The sequence below is a fragment of the Pteronotus mesoamericanus genome, unplaced genomic scaffold (genome assembly GCF_021234165.1).
Source record: "Pteronotus mesoamericanus isolate MK-2021 breed Mesoamerican mustached bat unplaced genomic scaffold, CSHL_Meso_final contig_2, whole genome shotgun sequence".
NCBI classification, from domain to species: Eukaryota; Metazoa; Chordata; class Mammalia; order Chiroptera; family Mormoopidae; genus Pteronotus; species Pteronotus mesoamericanus.
The window spans coordinates 31780491-31808475 of record NW_026555084.1 but is presented as its reverse complement, the minus strand read 5'-3'; the positions used below and the strand labels follow the sequence as shown (position 1 = coordinate 31808475).

Here is a 27985-nt window from a genome sequence, read left to right as displayed (position 1 = left end):
GTCAGCTGTGATTGGCTACAAGCAGAAGGAGGCAAAGCAGCACGATATATTATGATGTTCGGGGAGGGCAGGTGTAGCACGGGGGGGCCGGGTCTGTCAGACTGGAACGGCGGGGCCCATCACAGGTCTGTGGTGTCCAGGCCAGCGTTGGTGAAGGACAGCTCCTTCTGCTGCCCACCCGTGCCCTGCGGCCTTCCAGACAGCACCACGCTCAGGGCCTCTGCCTCTGGCTCCACCGGACTGTGCTGCCGCTCCTTCTGCAGGGGAGAGAGGGGAGGCATGAGGCCGGGGCAAGGCGGGCGGTCTCCCCAGGCCCTGCAGCCAGCTGTCTCCTTGGCTGGAGTCCCACCTGTTCCCCTGGGGGCCTCAGTTCCCTGGCTGTGTCCCAGAGGTGGCCATGGCCACTGAAGGCACAGATGGGCTCAAGGGAAGCACTGGACATGGGGCGGGGGCTACTCCGGCCTTTGCCCCATCCACGGACACAGTGGCGCTCCGGTGCTCTGCCACGTCCTGGGTAATGCCAGTCCAGCCTGGGTCCTGCCACCTGCACCTCAGCGGGTGCCATGCTGGGTGCATCTCATCCACTACCTGAAGCACCCACAGAGATCCCCTGAGGGAGGACTCGTGTGCCCCATTTGCCAGATGCAGAAACGAAGTCTGGCGGCCTCTCCCGGCTGGGGAGGGGGCAGAGCAGGGTCGGGTTGCAGGTCTGGCTGGCTCTGAAGCTCGCGCGCAGCACAGCGCTGCCTCTGGTCCGCTGCAGCCTCTCTGCCAGCCTCCCAGGGACAGGCCGCGCCCAGGTCCCACCCCGCTCACTGTGGCACACATTCACGCGCCTCCCTGCCTCCTCTCCCCCCCTCCGCACGTGCTGTGCTGCACACACACAGCCAGTCACACACACCTCACTAGTGCCCCCTCCAGGGGACCAGCCAGCCTGCAGGCTCAGCCAATCCACAGCAGAGACCCCACAGGGCAGAGCCCCCACCACCAGCCCCTCCCTAGGACACTCCAAGGGCTTTTTCGGACCGGGCCTGTTCTAGTCCCTGGCAAAGAGGGGAACGTGTAAGGGGCCCCAAGTCCAGCTGAACATTCTCCTTGCGCTCCCTAGAGCCCTTGCCTCTCACACCCCATCCACCCCCGGAGCTGTTGGCACCATGCAGCCCAGGAAAGGCGGCCTGGCTGGGGAGACGGGAGCTCTCGGCCCTGGCCTACCCTCGCCTTGCAAGCTCCCCGACCTCGGGCAAGTCAGCACCCTCCCCAGCCTCGGGTGCTTAAAAAGGTAGGATGGCATGACCCTTCCAGTTTCTCATGGCTTGGATGAGTCAGGGCAACAGGGATCCAAGGAAAAATGCCCCCCACTGTGTTCCCCACTCAGCCAAGGGAGGAGCGAAAGGGGCAGCCCATTCCTGAGCCGGCGGTGGCCTCCCCGGCCAGCCCACCGCGACAGGCGGGAGGGTGGAGCCTCGGGCAGCTTCCAGAAACACAAGGACCTCCTGCCCTTGTGGTGGCGCAGTCTTGGCTCTCTCCTGGCCTGGGAGGCTCTCAGGGGCCTGGCCACTCCCTCTCCAGACCCTTCAGAGCTCTCAGGCCTCCCCAGCCCCACTGCTGGGCCCCTCTGGGGGTCCGCTGGGGCCTTACCAGGAGCCGCCTCTGAGACTGTCAGCTCTGGCAGGCCAGGCTGCTCCCTTCTGCCTCGGTTCCCCCAAAACGTGTTCACTGGAGATTTCGCCTCAAACCGTCGTCAACCAGAGATGGGCCATTCACCCAGAGATGCCCGCCACAGCCTGGTGGCCTGGATAGCTACCAATGACCCATCCCGCGAACCCGTTTGGAGGCCTCCATGTGACAGCCAGGTCCCTATGCAACATTCTGGTATTTTATGGCCCACAAGGGGCTTTGGTTGGCCGGATCCTTCTGAGTAAGGCATCCGCAAGGGAAATTAAGTGCCGAAGGAAGGGTGGGGCCCCAGAGAGCAGGGCACAGTGGACAGCCGGACCCTAACCCCCTCCTAAGACGCACCGAGCCGCAGGCTGCTGAGGCTCAGGGGCCTTGGAGCTGCTACGCCAGTGGCGGTTTTCAAAGTGGGAGGATTGAGATAGTAGTTCCTTCCGGTCCCGGCGCCCCCCCTTCCAGGGTGAGGACCCACCACCCACCCCACCCACGGCTCCCCTCTCAGGCTTCTCAATCCTGTCTGCACCTGAGAACCTGGGGAGTTTTAACAGCACGCTCACTCCAGACCCCCCTCAGCCATCGGACCCGAGTCCCTGGGCTGCTGCCCACTGCGTCCAAAGAGCTCCCGGCGGGCATCCCGTCGGCCGCCCAGGCTGTGTGAATTCTTGAGCTAACAGAACCAACGAACCTATGGGCCGCGGAGGGCACTGCTGTTTATCTGAGCCTACCTTCTCTCCTCTGCTAGGTTATAGGCACCTCCAGCGCTCTTGCTCCCACCCTGCCAGCATTTCAATAAGGGATATAACAGCAGGGCACCGGATATTTTAGCGCTTGCTTTGTGCCAGGTGGTTTTTGTACCCACTCTATTGCATCCTCACAACAGCCCTGTGTGGCTGGTGCTCCAACCCCATTGACAGCTGATAAAACAGAACGAGAGGGAGGAGTCGCCCACCCAGGGTCACAGTGAATAACAGAGGAGCAAGGACTGGACCCCATTCCAAAGCCATAAGGTGCCCCAAGGCCTGGAGCAGTAGCACGTGCCCAGGTCAGCAGCAGGGCCTGCAGCTCTGCCCTGAACCCCGCCCCTTCAGAGAGGGACCCCAACTCAGGACCCCAGCAACAACTCATCCCCCCACTTGCCTTGATTTCCTGTTTGCTCTTTTCCAGATCCACAGAGTTTTCGTCCAGGGAGTTGAGGCTGTGGGGGAGACGCTGGAGGTCAGATAGTTGGCAGGCCCCGTCCTCCCTGTCTGTGGCCAAGACCCACCGCCTCCACTACCTTCTCTACCGCACCATCGCCGCCGCCGCCGCCGCCACCGCCACCGCCACCATCACCATCCTCACCATCACCACCGCCACCACCCCGTCACTACCATCGTCACCATTTCCAGCTCCACCTCTATTGGCACCACCATCGCCACCATCGTCACCATCAGCACCACACCATCACGACCACCACACCATCACCATTACTGCCGCCGCCGCCACCCCCACCGCCACCAGGACCATCGCTGCCACCACCAACCAGCACGGCTGTGAGGGGCACCGCTCACCTGAGATGGTCCGTGTCACTGGAGGAAGATTGGGACTCAAAGCCCAGGTCCTTGGTGGAGAGGTTCAGCACGGGGTTGGCCCTGGAGAGAAGGCCCAGTCAAGCGGCCGCGGGCCTCAGCCGCCCGTTGGGGCCTCTTACCGACCCTTCGAGCCCCACTCACCGCTCGGCGGTGTACATGTTAGTCCCGGGGATGGCGGGGGCCAGGGGCATGACCCCTGCTGCTGTTTTCCGGGCCTCCTTGGCAGCCTTTATAGCCCGAAGCTTCCGGCGGTAGCTGCGGGGAGCCAAGGGCGTGGTCACCACTTTCCCTGCACACCCACTGTGCGCCAGGGCAGGCCTGGGCGTGTGACCCCACAGCGACCCTGGCAGGTGAGAGTATTGGCTCCATTTTGCAGAGAGTTCAAGTAACAGCCAGAGAAGGAAAAGGACTTGCCAAAGGCCACACAGTTAACCAGTGGCAAGACTTCGAATGAAACCCAGACGTGGCTGCTCACTGCAAGTGTGTCAGAAAAGGGGAAAGAAACAGCATTCATGCAACGCATTGCACATGCCAGACAGCTTGCTGGGTGTGAGATGCACGCTGCTTCCCCAAGGGCTTTGAGGGATCCAGGGTCATGCCCATTTTGCAGATGAGGAAACCGAGGCTCCGGGAGGGGAGGTGGCCTACCCAAAATGTCACACCAGGTCTCTGGGGGTTGAATACAGCTATTCTTGCCACCTAAACCCAAGCTCTTTCTCCCCCTCCTCCAATGTCTGGGTCGGGGGGCTAGAGACACAGGACGGTGGGAACAGCACCTCTTTCGGGCACACACGAAGGCCGTGGTCATGATCACGATGACCAGCACCAAAGCCACTCCCAGTCCTATGATGACACTGCGGAGCAGCTTTGGCTCGTCCGATTTCTGTTCCTCCTGCGAGCCCTGTGGAAAGGGTGTGAGGGAGGCTCCCGGGCGGACACGCCCCACCCCCGCCCCGCTCCGCCCCGCCCCGCCCCGCCCCGCTGTCACTCACCAGCACCACCAGCCCCAGCTGCAGCAGCTGTGTCAGCGAGTCCTGGTCCTCCCGGACCACCCTGCACACAGAGCCCCGCTCAGGCCCGGGGCCCATGGGCACCCTCCCGCCCACCCCAGGGGCAGCCCACTCACACATTCAGCTGCTCAAGCGTCAGGGCTGTCCCGTTCGGGAAGACGAAGTAGGCATCGAGGTAGGAGCGGCCCCGGGCCCTGGCAGAAGGCAGGGGTGGAGGGTCAGAGCAGCCCTGAGCCAGCCGGTGGGCCCTCCTGCTGCTCCTCCTCCTCACCCCAGCCACTGGGCCTGCGGGCACTCACCGCGCCGTGGATTCTATGTCCTTGATGTCCACAATGTAGACGGTTGTCCTGGTCGCCTGGCCGAGAGCCCTGCAAAGGAGGCAGGTGTCACAGAGGCCTCGGGGAGCGGCCTTCACCCAGGCCTGGGGCCAGCGGAACGGAGAGCCGTGTGCATCAGAACGGGGCTCTTCCACTCACAGCTCCCCTGGCGGAGCAGGCGGCACCTCTGGGCACGTAGGCCAGGAAGCCCCTTCCCCGGGGCGGGGTGGACAGCTGAGCAAGCTGGGTGCCCGTGTGCCACGCACAGTCTTAGCCGCTGCGCGGGCAGCCCTGCCTAGGTTCTTCCCCACCCAGTTAATCGGCGGCCTCTGGGGGTGTGCAGGAAGGAAGCGCGGGTACAGGGTCAAAGGCAGGCGTGCCATGCAGCGGGAGCCTGGGCCAGGCCTTCCGTCCAGGTCTCGTCGGGGGACCAGGCTCCCGGCCCGGCTCTTCCCCACAGCCCCTCTGGACCCCCCAGACCTACGCCTTAATCTCGTTGGTGTTGGCGCCCACTTCCTCCTTGCTCGTGGAGAACTGCAGCCTCACGCGGTAGCTCTGATCCACCGTGAAGAGCTGTGGACGGAGGGCGTCGGGGGAGGTGAGGCCTGGGGCCCCAGGAACTGGCAGGGGGCACCAGGGGCTGGAGGCGGGGCCCAGTGCTCACGTTCAGGGTGGTGTTGGCTTCCAGGGCAGGACCCACTGACGGTCTGTCCTGGGCCCGGACAGTCACTTGGTAGGTGCCTTGGAGAGTGGAATCAAGGCTGGTCACCAGCCTACAGAAGGTAAGAGGGCACAGCTCTGCCTTGGAGCCCAGGCTGGAGTCCTCTGGAACCCATGGTACACTTCTGAGGGTGGGGATCACTGCCTTGAGGTCCCCTTTGGGCTCCCCCACCCCCATCCAGGGGCTGCCTGAAGTTACTCAATGTTGCCAATGAACACATCAGCCTCTGAAGAGGTGGAGACCCGGAAGAAGCCCCGGAAAGGGGTCGTGGCCCCATCCTTCGTGACGAAATCCACTTTGAGGATGGAGAACAGGATGGCCCCGTTCCTCCCTGAGTCCTCGTCTCTGGCCTGGGAGCAAGAGGAGATGACACCTGTGGGCCGGGCTGGGCACCCCCGCCCCAGCAGGAGTCGGAGGCTGCGGCGGCCTGGGACGCTGGTCCGCACGCCTCCATCAGCCTTCCACAGCCCACAGCCAGCTGAGCAAACGCTTTAGACCCAGCCAGGTTTGGGCAAGTTTCTGCCTTTCGCCCTCCAACCCAACAGGTTCCCACCCAGTCTCTTTCATGTGGAAATCCTGCCCTGCCCCCCACCCCATTGCCACAGGCACAAGCACAGGGACACTCAGATCTCCTGAACGTCTACTGTGCGCCAGGCTCCTCCCCTTGGAGCCTCCATTCCAGGGCTTAGTGAGCATGGATCCCCCCGATGGAGCGTGAAATCACCGGGGGAAAGAGCGCAAACATTTGTATTCATCCTAGTGCCTTTTAGAGAAAAACAAAATATAACTGTCACACAGAACTACAACTCTACCGATGTCACTATTCAGGATGAGGTCAAAGGTGATGTTTACATTCCAAAAAAAGGTTTGATTTAAAGAAAATCTTTCAAAGCCATGGCCATGCTCATGGCATGGGAAGGCATTTGGCTGAAGATTAGAAAACTGACTGTTGAAGGCTTGAAAGAACCTAGAGAGGGAGACTTACTATCCCCATTTTCCAGGAGGAAACTGAGGCTCCCAGGGGGACCCTTGTCGACCACAGAGCCAGCTCTAAGGGAGGCAGGCCTGGCTGGCGTCTCCTGCACCCGCGCCCTTCCCACAGCACAGCGCGTGGCCCCCAGATGCTACCGCCTCTGGGTTAGAGGCACGGCCAGGACCAGCCACCTCCTGGTCTAGGAGGGAAACTGAGCTCCACCGCGGGTCGTTGAGACCCGGGAGAGCCGAGGGGGCGGGACCCAAGCTGTGTGGGAGGTCCCGAGCCCTCAGCTCGGCCACCGCCCTCTGATAAACACACCCACAATTGAAAGTCTTTTTATGATGTTGCTTTGGAAATTATCTAACTACGAGGAACCTGTTTAATGTTCAGTGGATTTCTCTGTAATACTCAAGAATCCTGGTGCAGCAAGGCAAATCTAGCCTGCAAGTGGTTTTTATGGCCATGAAATTTTTATGAACTCTAAATTTAACAATGAATGAAATTTAATTGTATCAATTAGGTAGGTGTTCATTTCCATTCTGGTTTTTTTGGTATGTGTGTGTGTGTGTGTGGTTTTCTTTTAATATGGTGAAGCCAATACATTTCCTTTCCAGTAGTAAATCATTTGGAGGGGGATGCAGCTCAAAAGCCTGAGGGTCTCAGCCCCATGTCTCCTGGGCAAAGGCAACCCACAAAGCCCACAGCCAAGGACTCACCTGCACAGAGGCCACCTGCTGGTTGGGCAGCACCAGTTCTGGGATGATCACTGCGAGGGTGGAGAGGAGGGGTCCGTGGGGTCGCGGCCAGTGCCCCCCGGCCGAGCGCAGACCACGAGATTAGCTCACCCCCCAAACCTGCCCTCCAGCTCCCTGCCACCAGAGACTCCACAACAACCGTCCCTGAGCCACTGGTTAGCAGGGCAGCCACCTCCCCTTGCACAGGTAGGGAAGCCGAGGCCCATCGCTGGAGGGCCTAGCCCGGGGTCCGGTGCGAGGCAGGGCAGAGCTGGGGTGAGCACGCAGTCTCCCCCCGTTGGGGCCTCAGGGGAGAGGCAGGACCGGAGGCCTTCCTCCCTTTCTAAGGGCCCACTTGGGGTCCGGGGAGGGTCCATGGGTTGCCCAGAGGTAGTCCCGGCGGTAAGGAGGGAGAGGGTTGCTGCTTACCGAAAGTCTTATTCTCGGGCAGAAAGTACGGCGCGTTGTCATTTATGTCCTCGATGGTGATGGGGAGGCTTCCTAGGAAACAAGGCCGGCTGGCTCCACTCTCTGCGCAAAGGCAGCCACGCTCCCAGCGGCCCCCCTCCCACGCCTCCCGTGCTCAGTCCCCTCCCCTGCTCCTGACCCGGGATGCCTACCCAGCCCCCTGCGGCCTTTGTAACAGGGAGTACCCTCCCCAGACCTCAGAGAGGCTGAGCAGCTTATCTAAGGTCAGGGAGCCCGAGCGGCGGGCGAGGGCTGGGCCCCAGCCAGGTCCGTCTCTCCCAGCCACACCCTCCTGTGGACACGTGCTGCTGTGCCAGCAGGTTCTCGAGCTGCCCACTCTGTGCCTGCTTCCTCCTCTGCAGACTTGTAGAGGGGTCGCCTACCTCCTGGGCTGCCAGGGACTGAAATGAGACTACGCTTCCCCGGGGACTGGCATGGTTCTTGGCTGTAGCGAGGACTCAGTATCTGCTAACTGTTAGTGTGGTTAATTTGCTGCTCGGATCAATGAAGTGCTTGCTATGTGCCGAGCACTGTGCTGAATGCTTTGCATGCATGACCTCATTTGATCTGCGAGCCAGCCTACTACCCAACTCCACTGACAGATGGGGACAATGAGGCTTGGGAAGGTGTCACAGTTTTCCCAACGGCACAGCTGGTGAGAGCTGGAGCCAGGATTTGAACTCAGGCCCTGCAGGTTCCAGCCCAGGGTTCTTCCCCACAGCCCCTCCCTGCCCGGTGACCTCACCATTGTCACTGTAGGCCTGGAAGCGGGGGTCCGTCGCGAGGTCACAGGCCCGCACAACCAGCGTGACCAGGTCACAGGTCTCGTAGTCGATGGCCTCGCTCTGATTGACAAGCACAGAGCCGTTGGCCAGCACAGAGAACCAGCCGTGGCACAGGCCACCCGCGTCGACGCCGGCCTTGGTGCAGATGACATTCACCAGCTGCACCTCCAGCTGGGCACTGGTGTCCACATCATGGGCCACCACCGTGGCCACCAGGCCATGCTGCGAGCCATTCTCAGCCACACGGATGCCCCGGAGCGAGGCTGGGCTCAGGGTGGGCGGCTCATCATTCACGTCCTCCACACGCACAAAGACTTCTGCTGTGGCGCTGGCCCCCTGGGGGTCCGGGTTCTCGGCAATCACTGTCAGGTTGAAGGAGGCCTGGGTCTCGTAGTCCAGGCTGATGTCAGAGGGCAGCTTGAGGCGGCCCTCAGCCCACCCAGACCCCAGCACCAAGCCTTGGAGCAGGAAGTTGTTGGCGCCGCTCCCGGACAGGCTGAAGCTGATGCGGTTGTTGGCCTCCGTCTGGTCTGCGTCCAAGGCCCTCACCACGCCCACCAGCACGCCTGTGGACGAGGGCCGGAGCTGGAGGACCACTGGCCTGGCCCCCGGGCGTCCCTTGCTCTCACTTCCCACAGGCACTTCCACCCACACTGGGAGGGGCCATTCACCACTCTGGACCCCAGCCCACGCTGGACCCCAGGCCCCGTGCCCAGCCTGGCCCAAAGAGGACTTACCTGAGTCCCTCTCCTTCACCGAGAAGATATAGTTGGACGGGTTGAAGACAGGCAGATTGTCATTGATGTCCTTCAGACAAGGGCAGATGTGAGTCTGGGGACCTCAGAAGCCCCCAGGGCTCAGCCTCCCCAGAGCCTCCTGAGAGACCAACACTTCCCCCAGCCCGAGGCCCAGCCCCCATGGTCTTAGACAGCACCGCCCACTTCACGATGAGGAAGAGCCTTTGAGAGGGAAAAGAGCCCAGGTCTCCACCTGGGGGTCTGAGGCCTGTGGCGGACCCCCGAGGTTCGCGACACACATACAGGGCGCCCCACCTCTCAAACCACAGCTCTGAGCTGTCCTAGGACCCGCCATCTGGAAGGATGGTTCCGAGTCCCCGGCTGTGTGTCTGGCCCAACTGGGGCCCCATCCCTCGGATTTGTTGTACCGGCACCGATACCACTGTGTTTGCACGGCGTTTCCCTGTGGCCTGAGCTTCCACTCATCCCCCGCTGTCCTCCGCCGACCTCACAACACTGGGCAACGTCCTCTGTGCTCGGGCTCACACCAAGGCAGAGGCCTGGTCTCGCTCTCGGTCCCCACTGTTTCCTCTCCTCTCTTTCTCCCTCCACCTCCCATGAAGCATTGCGCTGCCTGCCTGCCTGCCACTTCTGCCCCGGGCGCTGGGGCGTGCCGGTGCCCTCGGCCTCCCCAGCCCTCCCCCAGGCAGCCCGCAGGCGCCTGCTTGCGCTGTCAGCGTTTTCAAAGTAATGGTAGAATGAATGTCTTTAGAAACAAAGTGCTCTCCCCCTTAACTGGACATATTTTCTCATGGTGATTTCCCCAAAACGGTGAGACTGGCTCAACACACAGCTGCCTTCTCCAGGCCTTCCTGACTGGCCGCGCAGCCGCGAGCACAGCTGTGAGTCACGTCTAGCTCCGCCTCTGCCTCACGTGTCCCTTTGCCCTCCCTGGGCCTCAGTGTCTTCATCTGCAAAATGGGCTTTCAGTCCGTAGTCCTGCTCACAGGGCCACGCTGTGGACGAGCTCATGGCTGTGGAAGACCGGCTCGCTCATGAAATACAGTGCTGCTTTCTTCTTTCTCTGGGGCTCCCTCCCATTCCAAGGACAGTGGTTGTGTCCTAACTCAGCTTCTGTTTCTCCCTTTCCCCTGAGGTGTCACTCTGATCCTTGTAGGGATGCGGCCCCTCTCAACCAAATGGGCCACAGGGCTGCCCCGCGCATCACACAGCCCTGGCGGGCTCCACCCACAACGCGGACACAGCGGAGGTGCACTTTGTTACAATACTTTCGTAGAGAAGGGCAACCTGTGGGCTGGGAGCATCCTTAGCCCCAGACAGACTGGGTTCGAAACTCCGTTCGGAGGCCCCCAGCAAGATTCTCCACTTTTCTGTGCCTCGGTCTCCTGATCAGCGAAATGGTAAGAACCATGGCTACCTCGCAGGGCCGGGAGAGCAGCAGTCACTATAAATGCTGGTTTTCACCCCTTCTCTCTGTCCTTGAATGGTGGGCAGGGGCGGGGGGGAATAGAAGGGACTCGGGTAGATTTGTGAGTGATCATCAGATCTAATAGTCCCTGAGTGCCTTCTATGGGTCAGGCGCTCTTCAAAACCCCTCTGTCTGTTAACTCTTGTTATGTTATTTTCATGCCCATTTTACAGACGCGGAACTCTAGGGCACAGAGAGGCCGAGCAAGCGCCTACAGCCACACCCAGAGAGCTGATTCCCACCCCCTGGCCTGTCTCCAGAACTCTCTCACCCTCCACACTGCGAAGGGCAGAAGTGTAACTCGAGCCGGGGGGGAGTGGGAGCTGGCCGCCCGCGTGGGGCTCCCAGCACGGAGCCCACCCTGACCGCCTGCCCCGCTGGAGCCAGGACTCACCTCCACCGTGATGGTGACGTTGACCTCAGTGCTGAGGACAGGCACACCGCAGTCAGCCACACGCACCGTCAGCACAATTCGGCCGCCCAGGGCGGGGTCGATGGCCTCTCGGTCCAGGGGCCCCAGGTTTCTGAGGAGCCCCGTGTCAGGGTCCACTGAGAAGTTGTGGCTGTAGGGGCTGGGCAGCAGGCTGAAGTACAGGCGGCTGTTGTTGGTGCCCGGCTGGTCATCATCTTGAGCCTGGACAGAGAGGCAGGGCCTCAGCCGCCAGGTGCTCCCTGCGGCCAGACCCCCGCTGCGGCCACGCCGCCCACCCGGGCAGCGACTGGGCCTGAAGCCAGCGGGTGGGGCAATCACTCGACCTGTTTCCCATCTAAGAGGGGCAGATGGAGAGCTTCCGAGAGCCTCTGGGGCGGTCGTTCACGCATCCCTCTGGCGTTTGCTGTGTGCCCGCAATGTGCCAGCCCTGCCCTCGGCACGAGGAGCGGAGCCAGGATCACGGCAGGTGCCTCATGGAGCTGATATGCTTGTGGGGCGGGGGTCAAGGGGACAATGTATTACAGACATCCAGAGTCTAAACAATAGAAGTGTGAAGTCCAGCAGGATTCTGACTTTCCCACGATGAGTGTGTGCTCCTGCCGTGCCTGGCACTGCGCACAAGCTTGGCCTGCCTTCAGGTGGTCAAAAAATACGACAGGTTCTTGCCTGCCACGGGGCCTCTGCTCATGCTGTGCCCTCCCCCTGTGCGCCCTTCGCGCCTTCTCTGCCTGACTCCAGGCGAGGCTGGGGTCTCCCCTGGGCCCCCCTGATCCCCGGGTTACCTCCAGCGTGGCACAAGTGACACCCTTGGGTTACTGTCCAGGGCCAGGATTATGGTGGGTTCATCTCAGACCACCTGGGGTCCAGCAAAGGTCCCGGGGTACGGCAGGTGCTCAACAAGTGTGGTTTGGGATCCAAAGCTGGGCTACCCTGACTCGGAACCAGTTAGGTCCCTGTCCGCCCTTCCCAGCCCCTGCCTTCAGCTCTTCCATTTCAGTTCTGTTAGAATTTTGTTTATTAAATGCTTCCTGCGTAGGTAGCCAGCGATGGTTTTTCCCAAAGCCTGACCCCATCTTCTCGTCCCCAGCGCCCTGAACACAGGCCAGCTTCCTCACCGGGGCTCATGCTGGGTGCCGCAGCTACGGCAGCGGATCTGACCTACGGCCCTGGGAGCTCGCAGGCCGGGCTGAGGAGCATCAAGGAGCCAGCAGCGGGTGGGGGAGGCCCCGGTCCCAACGCAAGGATGTCTTACTGGCCCAGCACTGCCGCTACTGGCTGTACGACAACAGAAAAGTCTCTTAACCTCCTTGAGCCTCAGACTTCTTCTTCTGAGGGTGGGGACCATGACAGCATCCGCTTCATAGGCCCATCAAGAGGTCAGGGGGTGGGAGCAAGCCCTGGGAGCCACACCACCCCAGAAAGATGGGAAGGCTCCAAGGCCATGGGGTGACCTGGTTACCTGCCTCTCACAAGAACCTGAAAGGTGACTCAGGGGCGAAGCTTCCCTCCGGTGTCTCTCTGGAACCAGTAATGGGCTTTATCTCATGGATTCGGTGAACCCAGTCATTGATCTCATTTCCTTTCTTGCTTTGGCCATTAGGAAGCTCAGAAATGAATTTTTCAGCCAGCTCCTCACAATTGTATGACTTTGGGTTCTAGATCTATTTTTGCTCTCTTTAACAATACTATCCTTATTTTCTCTTTCTTTCTTCCATACTTCTATCTTACTTTTTAAGATTTTATTTATTTATTTTTAGAGAGAGGGGAAAGGAGGGAGAAAGAAAGGGAGAGACACATAGATGTATGAGAGAAACATCAATTGGCTGCCTCTTGCACGCTCCCCAACTGGGGATTAGGCCCACAACCCAGGCCTGTGCCCTGACCGGGAATCGAACCGGTGACATTTTCCTTTGTGGGACGACGCCCAACCCACTGAGCCACACCAGTCAGTGCTGTCTTCCTTTTTAATCTAAGCTACCTCAGTCCTTTTTTGGGGCTTGCTCTGTGCTAGGTTTTGTGCCACGCGCTCTACATCCATTATCTCATTGTTCTCCAAAGACCTTGGGAATAAGCAGTATGATTGCCTTCATTCTCCAAAGAGGAACAGAGGCCCAGAGATGCTGAGTGACTTTCTCAGGGCCACAAAGCAAAGCCCAGATGCCAGCCCAGGGCCAGCCTGACTACAGAGCCAGGTTCGGTGCCCTTCCCCCGCCCCACCCACCAGGCCCAGGCTGGCTCGTACCTGGATGGTCACGGAGACATTGCCCTCCTCCTCCTGGACAAAGATGTTGTAGGAGCCGATGACCACTGGCCTCTTGTCATTGATGTCCAGCAGGTCGATCTTCAGCGTGGTGGAGGACGACAGGTTCCCGCCATCAGTGGCCTGCAGCGTGAGGTAGTACACGGCCTGCGTCTCCCTGTCCAGCAGCTCTTTGTTTTTCACCGTCACTGTCCCTGAGTCTGGATCCACCGCAAAAATATCTGTCCTGTGCAGGGTACGCGGATGGAGCAAATAAAAAGACAGGATGCCCACTTAATTTGAAATTCAACTAAACAGTGGAAGATATTGCCCTGGCTGGTGTCGCTCAATGGATTGGCTGCCAGCCTGCACACCAAAGGGTCGCTGGTTCGATTCCTAGTCAGGGCACATGCCTGGGTTGTGGGCCAGGTCCCCAATACGGGGCACGTGAGCGGCAACCATACACTGACGTTTCTCTCCCTCTCTTTCTCCCTCCCTTCCCCCTCTCTAAAAATAAATAAATAAATAAAATCGTTAAGAAAAAAGAAAAATATTGTACCATGTCCCATCGAATATTTGCAACCTACTTATACTAAAGAAAATATTATTCACTGTTTATCTGAAATTGCAGCATGACCGAGAGTCCTGTATTTTATCTGGCCAGCCCGCACCCCCGCCGCCCTGAGACCTTACCCAGGCCCGGGAAGCAGGCTGTAGGTGATGCGGCCCCTCTCGCCCGTGTCAGGGTCAAAGGCCTGTGAGGCAGAGGGACAGATGGCAGCACCCTGTTCGCAGTGACGGCGCTCACTGCCAACTGCACAGTGGATGGGGACCGGGATGGTCTGCTTCCTGATACAAAGCGGGGACCCCCCGACACAGATCCACACTAGATGCCCCCATACGCGCTCATACACATTCGCACTTGCTGAAACCCAGAGACATCTGGCGACACAGAGGCTTGGACAGGGCCACAGTCCGCAGTCAGCCCTTCCCGGCCACCCCAGCCTGGCCCAACCCTGTCCCCATCGCTCACCTGGATGCTGTTGGTGACCACCGTGCCTTTGTCACTGTGCTCTAAGACAGTGAGGTTGTACTGGCTGTGAGGGAATGTGGGCCTGTGGTCATTGATGTCTCTAAGGTGGATAGTCACCGAGGCGACGGAGGAGTTCCTACTGACGGAGTCAATGGCCTCAACCTGAGGACAGGGAGGGGGCAGCAGCCTTGGGACCAGAGCACCCCACAGCCCACGCGCCCTGGGGCCCTGGGGCGCTGCGCACCTGCACCAGCATCACCGTCTTCTCCTCGTAGTCCACCAGCGCCGGGGTGCTCACCAGCACCTGCACGTCCACAGAGCCCGAGGCCTTCTCGGGGGAGACGCTGAAGGCTGCGGCGTCGGGGCCCCTCAGGAACAGCAGGAAGGTGCCGTTGTTGCCCTGTAGAGGTGAGCTGTGTAGTAAAGAGACCCCACCCCTGCAACACCCCCGCCCACACACACACCTCTGCCCATGGTCCGGCCCTCAGGTCCCTGCCTTAGGAAACCCTGCCCCCTGAGGCCCACGCAAGAGGGGCTCTCAAAAAACCGAGGCACCAGGCCCTGGGAGACGGGGCCGAGCACCAGTCCCTGCGCGTGGGGGCTCGTCAGAAGAACCCGCCGGGTGCCGTGGGTCGCAGGTCTGGGCTGCGGGGGCAGAGCCCCGATGCGCCCTCCCTCCCATGAAGCACCGCGTGGAGCCTTCCTTTCCAGCCACCGCTCACCCGCCTCCACCACCCATCCCGGCACCCGCACCACCAACACCCAGCATCTCCCTATCACTCACAGCCCCTCCACTCCTCTAAACGACAGCCACAACTCAGCACATAGACCCGGCCACCAGCACCCAATGTCACCCTCCGCCCCGCTCCTCCTCTTGTACCAACTCCACATCACCGATACGACCAAAAGCATCCATAGCGAGTCGTCATTCACTGCTGTCCAAGCCACCCGCCGCTCAGTGTCACCCTCCACCAAGGAACACTCCGCAACCTAACACCCTCTCAGGCCGCGCTGGGCTCAACGCCGCCCACGCGCTCCCATAGCCAGTGCTCTCCCAACACCCCTCAGCCTCACCCACGCCCACCCCGACCCCCCCCACCACCGAAAGCTGCATTCCACTCAAAATTACCGGCATCCAGCACCAGCCTCCACTCAGCCCCTTCCTGTGCACCACCACCTGGCACCACCCCGAGCGCAAGACCGCCCACCAGCGAACATCCCCCGACATTTCCAGATAGCGCCCCACAACCTGATTTTCCCCACCACTCACGACTGGCACTGCCGTCGCCCTCCACGCAGCCCCCACCGCGCCCCGAGGGGCCTCCCGCCCCGGCCGCCTCCCGCCCGCCCCCGCCCTGCCGCCCGCCGCTGGGGCGCGCCTGCCTTGTCTGGGTCGTGGACCACCATGGTGAGGCCGTCGATGGGGATGCGGGCGGAGGAGTGCTCGTCCACAGAGCCGGCAAAGTCGACTTGGGCTTCTTGGGGGGTGAAGGTGCAGGCCGGGAGACTGCAGTTGAAAAACTCAGGTTTGTGGTCATTGACGTCTGTCACCCTCAGCGTGACCCATGTGCTCACCTTGGCTTCCTGCCCGTAGATGTTGGGGTGCACCTCGGTGGCCTGAGAGCAGAGCAGAAGCCAGAGGTCAGGAACCAGGGCTCAGAGAGGGCTGAGGTCAAAGGTCAGAGGTTAGAGAGTGGGCGAGGGAAGAGGGCGATGGGCCCCTCACTCACCGTGACCTGCACCTGCACCTCCTCGCCCTCCTCCAGCAGCTGCTCCCGGTCTAGGGCGCCGCTGACACTGATCACCCCGTCTGGCCCGATGTCAAACCAGCCGGGCCTCGTGGAGTCTGGCAAGAGGCAGCAGGAGCAGCTGTTTGCAGTGGCTCTGACTGACCCCCGCCCCTTCTACGACCCCATCCCCCGCCAGGGCCACCCTCATTCTCACTGGAGATAGTGTAGGTCACCGCGTCATTGACGCCTCTGTCCCTATCCACAGCCTCCACCTTCAGCACCGAGGTTCCCTGCAAGGGGGCATGGTCAGCGGCTCAGGCCTTCTCTCCATCTCTCCCCTCCTCCTAGACCCCCACCCTGGGGCGCCGGCACACCTGGGGTGCGTCCTCAGCCACAGAGGCCGAGTAGGACTCCCTGACAAACTGGGGGTCCAGGTCCGGCTCGTCGACCACAGAGAAAGACAGGAAGACAGGGGCGGAGCACTGGGTGACGAAAACGTTGTTGTAGATGCCGCCCGAGTCCTGTAGGGAAGAGAGGCCGCCATGAGCGAGGGCCGCAGGCTCCAGCCAGCCCCCAGCTGCGCCTGCGCCCCACCCCCACTCACACAGGCTTTCAGTTTCAGCTGGTAGGAAGCACTCTTGTTGTTGTAGCTGAGGCTGCCATTGAGGATGATGGAGCCGTTGGACAGGATCTTGAAGAGGTACTTGCTGTCCCCGGTGCTCGGGATGACCTGAGGCAGAGCACAGTCAGGCCGAGCTCCCGACGGCCCTGCCCCCGGCACCTGCTCTGAGGGACCTGCAGTCGAACCTCACCAGGGCACTAACCTCTCAGAGCCTCAGTTTCTTAGCCTCGTTTTCCTCTGGGAAGTGGGCTCAGATATTTGCCTCAGTGGGTTGAAAGGAGGGTCAAATGAGCTAAGGTATGTGCCCAGGAGGTAGTGGGCCTCCCACAGGCGGCAGCTACAGCTAGCAAACCTGTCTTCATCAGAACTGGGGTCGCACCCCTGCGGTCTGGGTGACCGTGGACAAGACCCTGGACCTCTCTGGGCCTTGATTCCTCTACCAGGTGGTGTGACACAGACTTGGTAAAGGCCCGGACAGTGCCCAGAGCAAGAGGGCGGGAAGAAAGGTCCTGTTCCACAGCAGGTATCCTCCTTCTGCCCCTGGGCCCAGGAAGGTCCCCAGGGGGCCAGCCCTCCAGGTCCCTGCCGGCTGCGTGGGAGATGCTGCCCCCTGGTGGTCATGATGGGTGGTGGGGCCCACACGGCGCTCACCTCCTCTATGAAGTATCGCACGAGGCCTGCAGACCCCGTGTCTTTGTCCGTGGCGTGCACTGAGAATACCAAGGAGCCGACTGGTAAGGTCTGCAAAAAGGGACTTGTCACCTATGAGCGCCAATCCATCTCCTTCGTGCCTGAGTGCATCACACCCCCACCCTGAGCTTCAGTGTCCCCCACTGTCCCTCAGGGATAATGACAGCATTTCCGAGGCCTGAAACCCAGCATTCTACAGATACTCCCTTTCCCTTCCCAACTGGCCTGGGTCCCTGGAGGCAGCTGGGGGGGGGGGCAGGGAATAACGTCTCCCCCACCCCCTTCTTCCCCACGCAGTCCCCCTGCCACTCGAGCCGGCTTCTGATTTGCAGCGCTCATCCCAGAATCTAGGAGGTGCCCCTCCATTGACCAGCCATCCCTGTGGGCTCTCTGTAGCCTCCAGCTGTCGGTTCCTGGCAGCACCAGGCAGAGCTGTGAGGTTTTTTCCGGGGGCCTTTGCCACCTGGGACCTGGCCCTGCAGTCCCTGGCCACACCCTCACTATTTCCACACATCGTGGCCAAGGCCAAAGGGATCCTGCACATCACAAATCAGACTACATCACCCTTGCGCTGCAAACACAGCGGCTCCCACTCCTCTCAGAACATGACGCACATCGCCCCCGGGGACGTGGCTGTCCCCCTCTCTGACCTCACGGCCCCCTCACCCTCCTCCTTCCAGCCACAGCGGCTTCCTGGCCCACCCCAGCTCAGAGCCTTTGCGTCTGCTGTTCCCCTGCCTGGAACATCCTTGTCTGGAGGCTCCCGGAGCCTCCCGGAGCCCGCTGCTTCTTGCCATGTAGGTGTCTGCTCAGAGGTCAGTTATTCGGAGATGCAGCCTGTCCCCAGTCACTTTCTCTAACTTTGCCCTGTTTTATGAGCTCCATGAAGCTTCACACCATCTGAAATAATGCTGCTTATTTAATGTCTCCTTGATTAGCGCCTGCTCTAGACTAGAATGTGAGCTATTGAATGGGGGCAACCAGGTCCGTCTTGTTCACCAGGTGTCCTCAGCGCCGAGGACAGTGCCTGGCACAGGGGAGGGGCTCCACCAGAGCCTGGTGTCTGGCGTTGTGTGGAGACCTAACTTCATGCGTCACCAAGGCCACTTGGCAATGAAGATTCAGGAGTGGCATTGTCTGCTGCTCAGGGACCCCTGGGGAACCTCTCCCCACCCATGAATTTCAAGTAAGGCTGCCTTCCCTTATACAGGGGAAGGCCCATGATGAAGATCTAGCCAATCAGAGCATTCCATATCCACGTGACTCAAAATGGGCCAATGGGAGCCAGCCCTGGGGTTTTGGCTGGGCCCACTGAGAAAGAGACAGTCTGTGTTGAAGTTGCAAAGCTGGTGGGAAGCAAGCCTGGAGCTGCTGGGGACACTTTCGTCACCACAAGGGAGGACTGCCCGCCTACCCCAGGACAGAGGCAACAAGAGAAGCATAGCTGAGAGGTGGAGAGAACCCCTTGATGGCATGGTTTGAATAACCTGGACCCAGCCACGCCTGAACCAAGATACACCCCTAAATTTTTCAGATACATAAGAAAATCAATTCCTTTTATAACGGAAAGAATTCCGAAGCAGTCAGCTTTGCTGCCAAGTGTTGCCGTACCGATGGTTCGTGGAGTGACATCCCCTGGACTTGGCGCCTATGGCCGCACCTCTAGCAGCTGCTTTCTCCACCCTCGGACCCCCGCTGGCTGTGTCCGGTCCTTCCCCCTCAGAAGAGCTTCTGCAACCCCTGTCTCTCCCCCACATGCCCATGAAAGAAGATGTTACCTCGTTGATGTCGGCGAAGAAATTGGTGTTCTGGAAAACAGGAGCGTTGTCATTTCTGTCCTCTAGGATCACCTGAAATTCCTTCTGCACCTGTGGGGAGGAAGCCCAGTAAGCCCGGAAAATGTGGGCTCCTGAGAAATCGAGGTGAGGGGCACTGGGGCCGGAGAGCATGTGGACACAACTTCTCAGGTAGACAGTTAGGCGATGTTCGGGGTGGCCTTTCATTTGGTACAATTTCAGATGCCGGAAAAATGGCAAGAATAGTACAAAGACTCGCCATATCCTTCATCCAGGTTTCTCTCCCTCTCTTTCCATGTTTACAGAACCATTTGAGCGTAAATTGTAACATCATTAGGTCACTTTTTATAAAAGATTTTATTTATTTTTAGAGAGAAGAGAAGGAAGGGAGAAAGAAAGGGAGAGAGACATCAGTGTGCAAGATAGATCGATTGGTTCTCTTATGAGCCCCTAACTGGGGGCCTGGCCTGCAACCCAGGCAATGCGCCTGACTGGGAATTGAACTGGTGACCTTTGGGTTCACAGGTCGGTGCTCAATCCACTGAGCCACACCAGCCAAGGCATCATTAGGTCACTTTTAAATATCTAAAATGTTCCTGTCCTATTACAAGAATATTCATTTTAGCTTTGTTTGCCATCATGTAAAGCTGTGGACAATCTAAACGTCAGAACAGGCCAGCACCACATCTAGTCCCCACACTGGATTAGAGACAGTAAAGACACAGGGACTCGAGCACAGACACGGAATGAGCTCCAAGGCCACGAGCTGAGTGGACAAGACCACTCAAGACAATATATGTACCCTGGCCAGGTAGCTCAGGTGGTTAGAGCATCGGCCCAATACGCCAAGGTTGTGGGTTCAATCCCTGGAGAGGACACATACCAGAATCAACCAATGAATGCATGAATCAGTGACACAACAAATCTCTCTCTCTCTCTCAAATCAATAAATACAACTTTTTTAAAAAGATAATATGTACTGTAGGGTCTCATGTGACTTTCAGAAAATGCACAAAACACTATGACTTTTCTGTGTGGGTGTGCGCGTGTGCGTGAATGCTCAGGAGGGACAGGAAATAGCACAGTGGCAGGGGACACTTTGGTGGGGGGGTGGCAGGGACTGAGAGAGTTGTCTGAGGAGGCTTGAATTTTATCTGTAGTTGTCGAGATGCTTACAAAGAAAACGTATTCATAAGTATCCAAGTCATTGAAATGATTTTTTTAAAGGGATGGGGTTTGGGGAATATGTTATAAAGACAAAACCCCCAAGCTTCACAGACACAAGGCACAGTGGTCCTTAGAAAGGAGGGCATTGGTACCAGCACATTCAGCCAAAGATGTGGAAAGTGGTCCTCCCAGGGGAGTTGGGTAGGGAGGTATTTGGCATTTGTTTTTTTTAATTAACATGTATATTAATTAATAATATAATTAGCTCTAGTTATAATATAAACTATATATAATTAAAATAAATTAATAATAAATATTAAGATCTTGGTAATATTGTGTAACAAAAATTACACAAGTATAATGTTGAATAAAACTACACATTTAATTCTTTGTTGTTGTTGTTGTTGTTTGTTAACTGGAGCTCTCTCTGCTTGTTTGAGCAGGGAACAGAGTAAGGAGCGGCCAGGTCCCCTGATCTCCGGCTCCTGGACCCCCTCCCCGCCACCCCCACGCCGACACTCACTGGGTTGTTGTAACCGTCGCTCACGGAGATGGTAATTGGGATCCAGGAGAGCGTCTGCAGGGGGAGGTGAGAAGGGGCTGGAGTGAGCGCTGACCAGGGCGAGTGCGCAGCCAGGGCCCGCACCCTGGGGCGCTGGCTCCCAGGGCCCCACGTCTCCCCATCCCCCTCGCGGGCCTCGCCAGGCCACTGCCCTTTACCTCATAGTCCAGCGGGCTGCTCAGATCCACTTTCCCAGTGGCTGCGGTGACAGCGAAGAAGTAGGCGTTGGGGCCTCTGATCCCATAGGTCAGAGGGTCCTTGTCCGGGTCCTCGGCTGCCAACCAGAAGGCCTCGGCACCTGGAGACGGGACAGGGAATGCCCAGGGTCCACAGCCGCCTCCCTCACGACTGGCCAGGCCGGGCTGCCCAGGAGGCTGGGCTGAGGGGCCTGACTTCTCTGCGCCCAGAAACCGGGGCCCGCCCGGCTCCCAGGGCCTCGGCCCGTGGCTGTGGGCCTCGGGTCCAAGGCTTCCTACTCAGCACCCACTCGGAAGCCTTTGGTCACAGCACCCTGCTCTCCTCTGGGGAATGACCCCATCGGCACTGGGCTCATGGGGTGGGTGGTCACCCAGGGACCACGCCTTGCCCTGGCATGGCCCCGCGCCCGGCCCTCCTGGAATTCCTCGGGAGAAGGCCAAAGGGGCTGGGGTTAGGGGGTCTGGCTGCAGCAGCCGGTGCCTCCTGGGGGCGGGGGCTGCTGAGGGCCCTCTGAAGGGGCCTGGGCCCCTCTGAGTCTTCGCTCCTCCTGGGAGCTTGCCCAGAAGCTGCCGGGACACTGCTCAGGGAGCGTCTGCTGCTGGCCTCCCCGGGCCCTCCAGAGAGCACCCCACTCCCCGCTGGGGCCGAGCAGGGGTGGCAGTGCCGGGGGCTAGAAAACCCCAAGGTCGCCTTCTCTCCAGCCTGAACGGAACGTCTTACAGATTCATCAAACCCACACCTGCTCCCCAAGCCTCACCTCCTTCATGGCACCCGACCTCTCCTGGGCCACCCCCTTCCACTGTTGGACAGCTCTCCACGGCGAGGGCTGTCTCCCTTTCCTCAACACGCATGTCCCTAGAGCTCCCACCCACGGGTCCCCGAGGTGTGGTGCCCAGGGCCCACGGCGCTTTTAGAGGCACACAAGAGCGTTTAATTACTTTGAAAATCAGAAGAAATGATTATAATCCAGCCTGTGTGACATTTATCTTCACACCAGTGCAATCACAAAATATAATTTGAATACATTTTTCTGGAAAAAGGGGTCCACGAAGGCAAAAATGCCACAACGGGCACATGCAGCCAGGGGGCCCTGCCCGAGGGTCCCAGAGAACCAGCCCACCTCCTCGTGCTCGCTACAGCACCTCAGGGACAGGCTGAGCAGCGTGCTCCACGCTGCTTTTCTTTGATCAGTCTTAGCTCCTTCAGAAACTGCTTGGAAAGCTTGGCCACAGCCTCTCCCCATCGAGCCCTCCTCCTCCAGGAAGACCACCGAGCCTGTGTTCTGCTTAAAAGATGTTGCTGTCTGCATGATTTCTTGCAGGTAAGACACACTGTCAATTTAATCTCTGCTTTTGGTGGGGAAAGGTGGCTCTATGTTAAGTGACTGTCTCAATTACAAGGCATATTCTGACTCAGAAATGTCAAAATGCAAGCAGATAGGGCCCTTATACCTAAGGAAATAAGGGTTGTGGTGGGTGGGTGAAAAATCCTCGTCTGTATACATTTGTCCGTGGGTATAAAACGATGTATCAGGGGGAAAATGGTTTTTAAAAAGTCATCCTGAATAAATTAAGTGTAACAAATAAACCAGTAAGAGCTACAAAAATAAAATACATAGAGGTCTTTGTATATTAAGAATTATAAGTGTTCATCACTAAACTCAACTTGATTTAAAACACCATAATTCTAGATTTTTTAAAATGTCTGCCTGATGCCCTGGTGGGTGAGGCTCAGTTGGTTGGAGCATAACCTGCAAAGCAAAATGTCTCTGGTTCGATTCCTGGTCAGGGCACATCCCTGGGTTGCAGGTTTGGGCCCCACTCCTGACTGGTTGTACAAGAGACAATCAATCAATGTTTCTCTCTCTCTCTCTCTCTCTCTCTCTCTCTCTCTCTCTCTCTCTTCCTCTCTTTCTAGAGTCAATTTTTTTTTGAAGTCTGTCTGACAACACTGAAGTATGGCACAGTGTTAGTGTCAGGAATACGGGACTTGGGTAGGAAGGGGTGGAGGAGAAGACAGGGGCCGCTGGCAACGTCCTGTGCCCTGATTCTGTTGTGGTTACGTGTGAGCCCATATGCTTTCCTGTACACATGTTATACAGGTATCGCCCACTTGTCCAAAGTTTGCCCTATGCCACTTCGCTTTTACGAAAGACCTACATTAATGCCTGTTCTGGCCAACAAAAATAAATCATAGGAGGGTTTCACTTCTATGAAAATATGTGGAAAGTGACTTCCAGACAAGACAGAGGCATAGGTAGATACATTTTGCTTCCTCACACAACCAAAAGGAGGACAATGACAAATTTAAAAACAAAAAACAACCAGAACTGCCAGAAAATCAAACTGTATGGAAGTCTGACAACCAAGTAGTTAAAGAAGACACATTCATCCAGACCAGTAGGAAGAGCAGAGACAGGCAGCCGCGGCGGAGAGGACACGTGGCAAGGCGGTGGAGCAGGCAGTGGAGCAGGCAGTCCCACATTCCTGGTGTGTGGATAAACCAGGAGGAACAACTGGGGAGCAAGACAAACCACAAAACCCAGGGTTCCAGTGCAGGAAACTAAAGCCTCAAAACCCCTGGCTGTAAAAATCCATGGGGGTTGTGGCGGCGGGAGAAACTCCCAGCCTCACAGGAGAGTCCGTTGGAGAGACCCACAGGGTCCTAGAACATACAAAACTCACCCACCCAGAAATCAGCACCCGAAAGGACACAATCTGCTTGTGGGTAGTGGGGGAAGTGACAGAAAGTGGGGCGAGAGCGGAGCAAGTGGCACTGTTCCCTGTCGGACCCCCCCGACAGACAGCACCATAGCACAGAGAAGTGAGTTGCTCCGCCGTGGCAAATACCTAAGGTTCAGCCTTTTACAACATAACAGGTGTGCCAAGACAGAGAAATATGGCCAAAATGAAAGAACAGATCAAAACTCCAGAAAAAGAACTAAGAACAAGATAACCAACCTATCAGATGTAGAGTTCAAAACACTGGTAATCAGGATGTTCATGGAAATGGTTGAGTACAGACACAAAATAGAGGAAGAAGTAAAGGCTGTGCAAAGTGAAATAAAGAAAAATATACAGGGAACCAACAGTGAAGGAAAGGAAACCGGGACTCAAATCAACGATTTGGAACAGGAGGAAGAAATAAACATTCAACCGGAACTGAATGAAGAAAGAATTCAAAAAAATGAGAAGAATCTTAGGAACCTCTAGGATGACTTTAACGTTCCAACATCTGAATCATAGGGGTGCCAGAAGGAGAAGAGGAAGAGCAAGAAATTGAAAACTTATTTGTAAAATAATGAAAGAAAACTTCCCCAGTCTGGCAAAGGAAATAGACTCCCAGGATATCCAGGAAGCTCAGAGAGTCCCAAAGAAGTTGGACCCAAGGAGGCACACACCCAGGCACATCATTATTACATTTCCCAAGATTAAAGATAAAGAAAGAATCTTAAAAGCAGCAAGAGAAAAGGAGAGAATTACCTACAAAGGAATTCCCATAAGACTATCAGCTTTCTCAAAAGAAACCTTACAGACAAGAAGGGACTGTAAAGAAATATTCAAAGTCATGAAAGGCAAGGACCTACGTCCAAGACGGCTCTATCCAGCAAAGCTATCATGTAGAGTGGAAGGGCAGACCAAGTGCTTCCCAGACAAAGTAAAGCTAAAGGAATTCATCATCACCAAGGCCTTATTATATGAAATGTTAAAAGGACTTATCTAAGAAAAAGAAGAAGATGAAAACTATGAACAGTAAAATGACAACAAACTCACAACTATCAACAACTGAACCTAGAAAACAAAAATAAACTAAGCAAACAACTACAACAGATCACATGGAGGGTTTTCAACTGGGAAGTAGAGGAGGAGAGAATGGAGGAAAAGGTAAAGGAAATAAGCAGCATAAATAGTAGGTACAAAATAGACAGGGGGAGGCTAAGAATAGTATAGGAAATGAAGAAGCCAAAGAACTTACATATGCGACCCATGGACGTGAACTAAGGGGGGCAGGCAATGCTGGTAGGAGAGGGGTACAGGGCAGAGGGAAATAAAGGGGAGGGAAAAATGGGACAACTGTCATAGCATAATCAATAAAATATACTTAAAAAGAAAATTAAAAAAAGAATAGGTGAAAAGCTAAAATAGGGTTCAGCATCTGCTCTGCCGCCTGGTTACGGAGGCAGCGGCACGACCGCGAGAGCGCCCCGCCCCCTGAGCTCCTTCCCTGCAACCGCAGTCTGCACCTCGCATCTCGGCTCAGCCCCTGGCTTTGAACTGTGTCTGTGAGCGTCTGCGCTCTACCTCGGTTTATTCCTGTGCATCTGTTAGCAAGACGTGTCCTAAGGTATCAGAAAAGCCTAAGAGAGCTTGTAAGGGCATTGTGCTTGTATAAAACTGGACATAATTAAACGTTTTGATTGTGATAATAAAATACAGACACTGCGTGCATTGCATTGAATTTTGGGTCTGGGAATGCTCAAAAAATGTTCCATGCAAACTAATGACAATGGCTTCTTTGCTTAAATGCCATTTCGGCTTAGGAAGGATTTCGTAGGAACATTCTACGTCTGGATAGTAGGGAATCTGATTGGAAATGCCTTCCCATTGCAGGAGGGCTGTGGACTTCATCTCAGAAAGGAGAGTGTTGCTCTTCATTTAGAGGTGTCCTGCGCTTTTTAAAGAGCCACACACCCTCATGGGGCCTGGCAGAGGAGGGAGGCACCTTGCTCTGAACAATAAAGCAATTAGCTTCCAGGAGGCTGCAGAGGGCTGGGTGCTGGGGAGGAGCCTGGGGCCAGGTAGGGAGGGGAGGGGAGGGGGGGGAGGGGAGGAGGCAGGCCGGGGCGGGGAACCTGGCCTAGAGGAGACTCTCTCTGGATGACCGCCAGGCCAGCGAGAGCAACAATCTCCTCCCTTCTCCCCAATCCTTCGGTGCAGGCTGGGCTGGCCAGGGAGGGGCGGAAGGGACAGTAAGTAGTTAAGCCACAGCCTCCAAAAAGAACACATCCAAGAGCAGCCTCTGAAGCTGCGATGGCGACTTGAGCTGTTTAATGTAGGCGTGAAAGGGTTACCCTGGGGAACGGAGGAGAGCAGAGCGTGAGGGGTTTGGGCTCTGTGTGTCTGCGATGTTTTTTGAAGGGTTGTGTGTGTGTGTTTACAGGACCAAACAGCTATGAAAACATGTGTAAATACCATTAACACGTATCTGTTACCTCTCTGTTCTACAAAGGACATTCATCAATGTCAAACAGTTTGGCCTCAGCCCTCCAGGGAAGCCTGTGCTGTCTCAGAGAGTGACAAACGGGACTCCCCCGGCCCTGGCTAACCCTTCACCCCTGTAACCCTTCCTACACTCTGCTGTCCTGCCACCCACACCCAAACGGACATGGGCCTCGTGGCTGCAGCGCCCACCCCCATCCCTTCCTCCCGGACCCGCACCCAGGCCCTTGAACCCCGTAACCCCAGCCTGGACTCTGCGGAGACTTTTTTGATGCGGTCTCTTGTTTCACTGGGTAGCTTGGGCTGCCTGAGATCCCAATTCTGACGCTGCTGACTGAAAAATTCCCTCAATATCCACACCCCCTTTCTCACAGACTAATAGAGCCCTGGATTTCGAGCAGCGCACGCGGCCAACCCGAACAAAGTCCACTTTCCTCAGGCTCATTTGCAACTAGATGTGGCAGGTGACTAAGGTGTGGCCGTTGACAGGCGGGCAGAGGATCTAACGCCAGTAGTTCTCAAGAACTAAAACCTGCAACCAGTCCTCTGAGGGAGGCAGGAGCCCGCCTGCCCCGCCCCCCATAACCCCACTGGCTGCCGTGCGTCTTGGGACCACGTGGAGGAGGGCCACACCCTGGGGCAGGCGGCGGGAACCCCTGGTGGAAGGGAGCCTCCCGCTGCCCTGGACTTGCAGCTCCTCACCACTACGGCGGAGAACGCTAAACCCTGACCTTGCGAACACCTCTGTTTTGGGGGGTCCACTAGGCACAGCTGACCCTCCATCCCCAGGAGTACAGGCATCTACCATGTCTGCTTCCCCTGCCCATTCCTATCGGCTGGGAATGTGGCGTCCAGCCCCACGGCTTCATCTGAAACGTTTCCCAAACATCATTCACTCCTGAATCCTGTTGCAAACTTGACGGTATCTGCATCTTATTATTCATGGCCCCTCTTTTAATCAACTTACTTCATGTAAATGAATTTATTTTTAAAACAAGCATTAGATCCCCCCATCAATGGAAAACACGTCTCCCTTGCCACAGATACAAGGTAGCTTGACCAAGGCCGGAAGAGCAAAGTGAAGGTGTTAACTTCTGGCGAGATCTGGTGAGGGGCTCTGAGCCTTACCTCCGCTCTCTTTTTGCTTAAAAAAGAAAAAAGCAGGCTGGAGGGGCATCAGCCAGTGTGAGAGGCGTGTGTGAGAGGAAGGGTGGGACGAGGGGACACCTTCTCCCCAGACAGACAGGAGGACCTGGGGGAGCGAGGCGCACTCAGGGGAGCCTGGACGTCGGGATGCTGCCTGAGGTTAAAGGGACCCGAATGCCGGAGAGGCTAAAACAAACCCCTGAACGACCTCCTTTCAGACCACCTTTGTCCCATGACATGCCCTGGAGCCGTGGGTAAGGGCTTGGCACAGTCTGGGCTCAGGGACGGTTACTCACCCACGGGTAGGTCCTCGGGCAGGGTTACTTTCGTCATGTTGGACAGGAACTTAGGGGCCACATTGGCTGCCACTGGAGAGACACAGAGCACTGGGCTATCTGAACACCGCTGTGAAGCCCGAACCCTCACCTGGCCCGTGGAAGCCTGCGCCTGTCCCATCCAGCCACCCGCCTGGGTCTGGACTCCTCCCTGGGGCCGCCAGCCGGGGGTGCTGGCCAGGGAAGCTGGGTGTTTGCTGATGAGGGAGCCCCGCCTTCTGAAGGTTCTGCCTAGGGTCCCCAGATTGGGGCTGCTCTGGTGGGGGAAAGGAGGCACCTACCAGACAGGACAAGGGCTGGAAGCAGTAGGCAGGACAGCCACAGCCGTGCCAT

The 27985-nt window shown here is 57.4% G+C and overlaps 1 protein-coding gene across 1 annotated transcript; it reads right to left on the bottom strand.

Annotated features, from left to right (window-relative positions):
- Nucleotides 1-119: 119 nt before the first annotated feature.
- On the bottom strand, nt 120-27985 carry CDHR2 (cadherin related family member 2). The gene is made up of 31 exons (XM_054568003.1): nt 27934-27985; nt 27614-27685; nt 20913-21052; nt 20710-20769; nt 19008-19097; nt 17191-17280; nt 16522-16647; nt 16292-16438; nt 16132-16207; nt 15918-16033; nt 15571-15804; nt 14432-14587; nt 14188-14349; nt 13848-13909; nt 13158-13401; nt 10877-11116; nt 8994-9063; nt 8217-8822; nt 7433-7504; nt 6986-7035; nt 5492-5643; nt 5237-5345; nt 5057-5145; nt 4555-4623; nt 4372-4449; nt 4238-4298; nt 4022-4146; nt 3387-3500; nt 3225-3305; nt 2812-2869; nt 120-254 (listed from the first exon to the last, which is right to left on the bottom strand). Exons 1-31 carry the CDS (start codon nt 27983-27985, stop codon nt 120-122), a joined length of 3936 nt encoding a protein of 1311 aa, XP_054423978.1.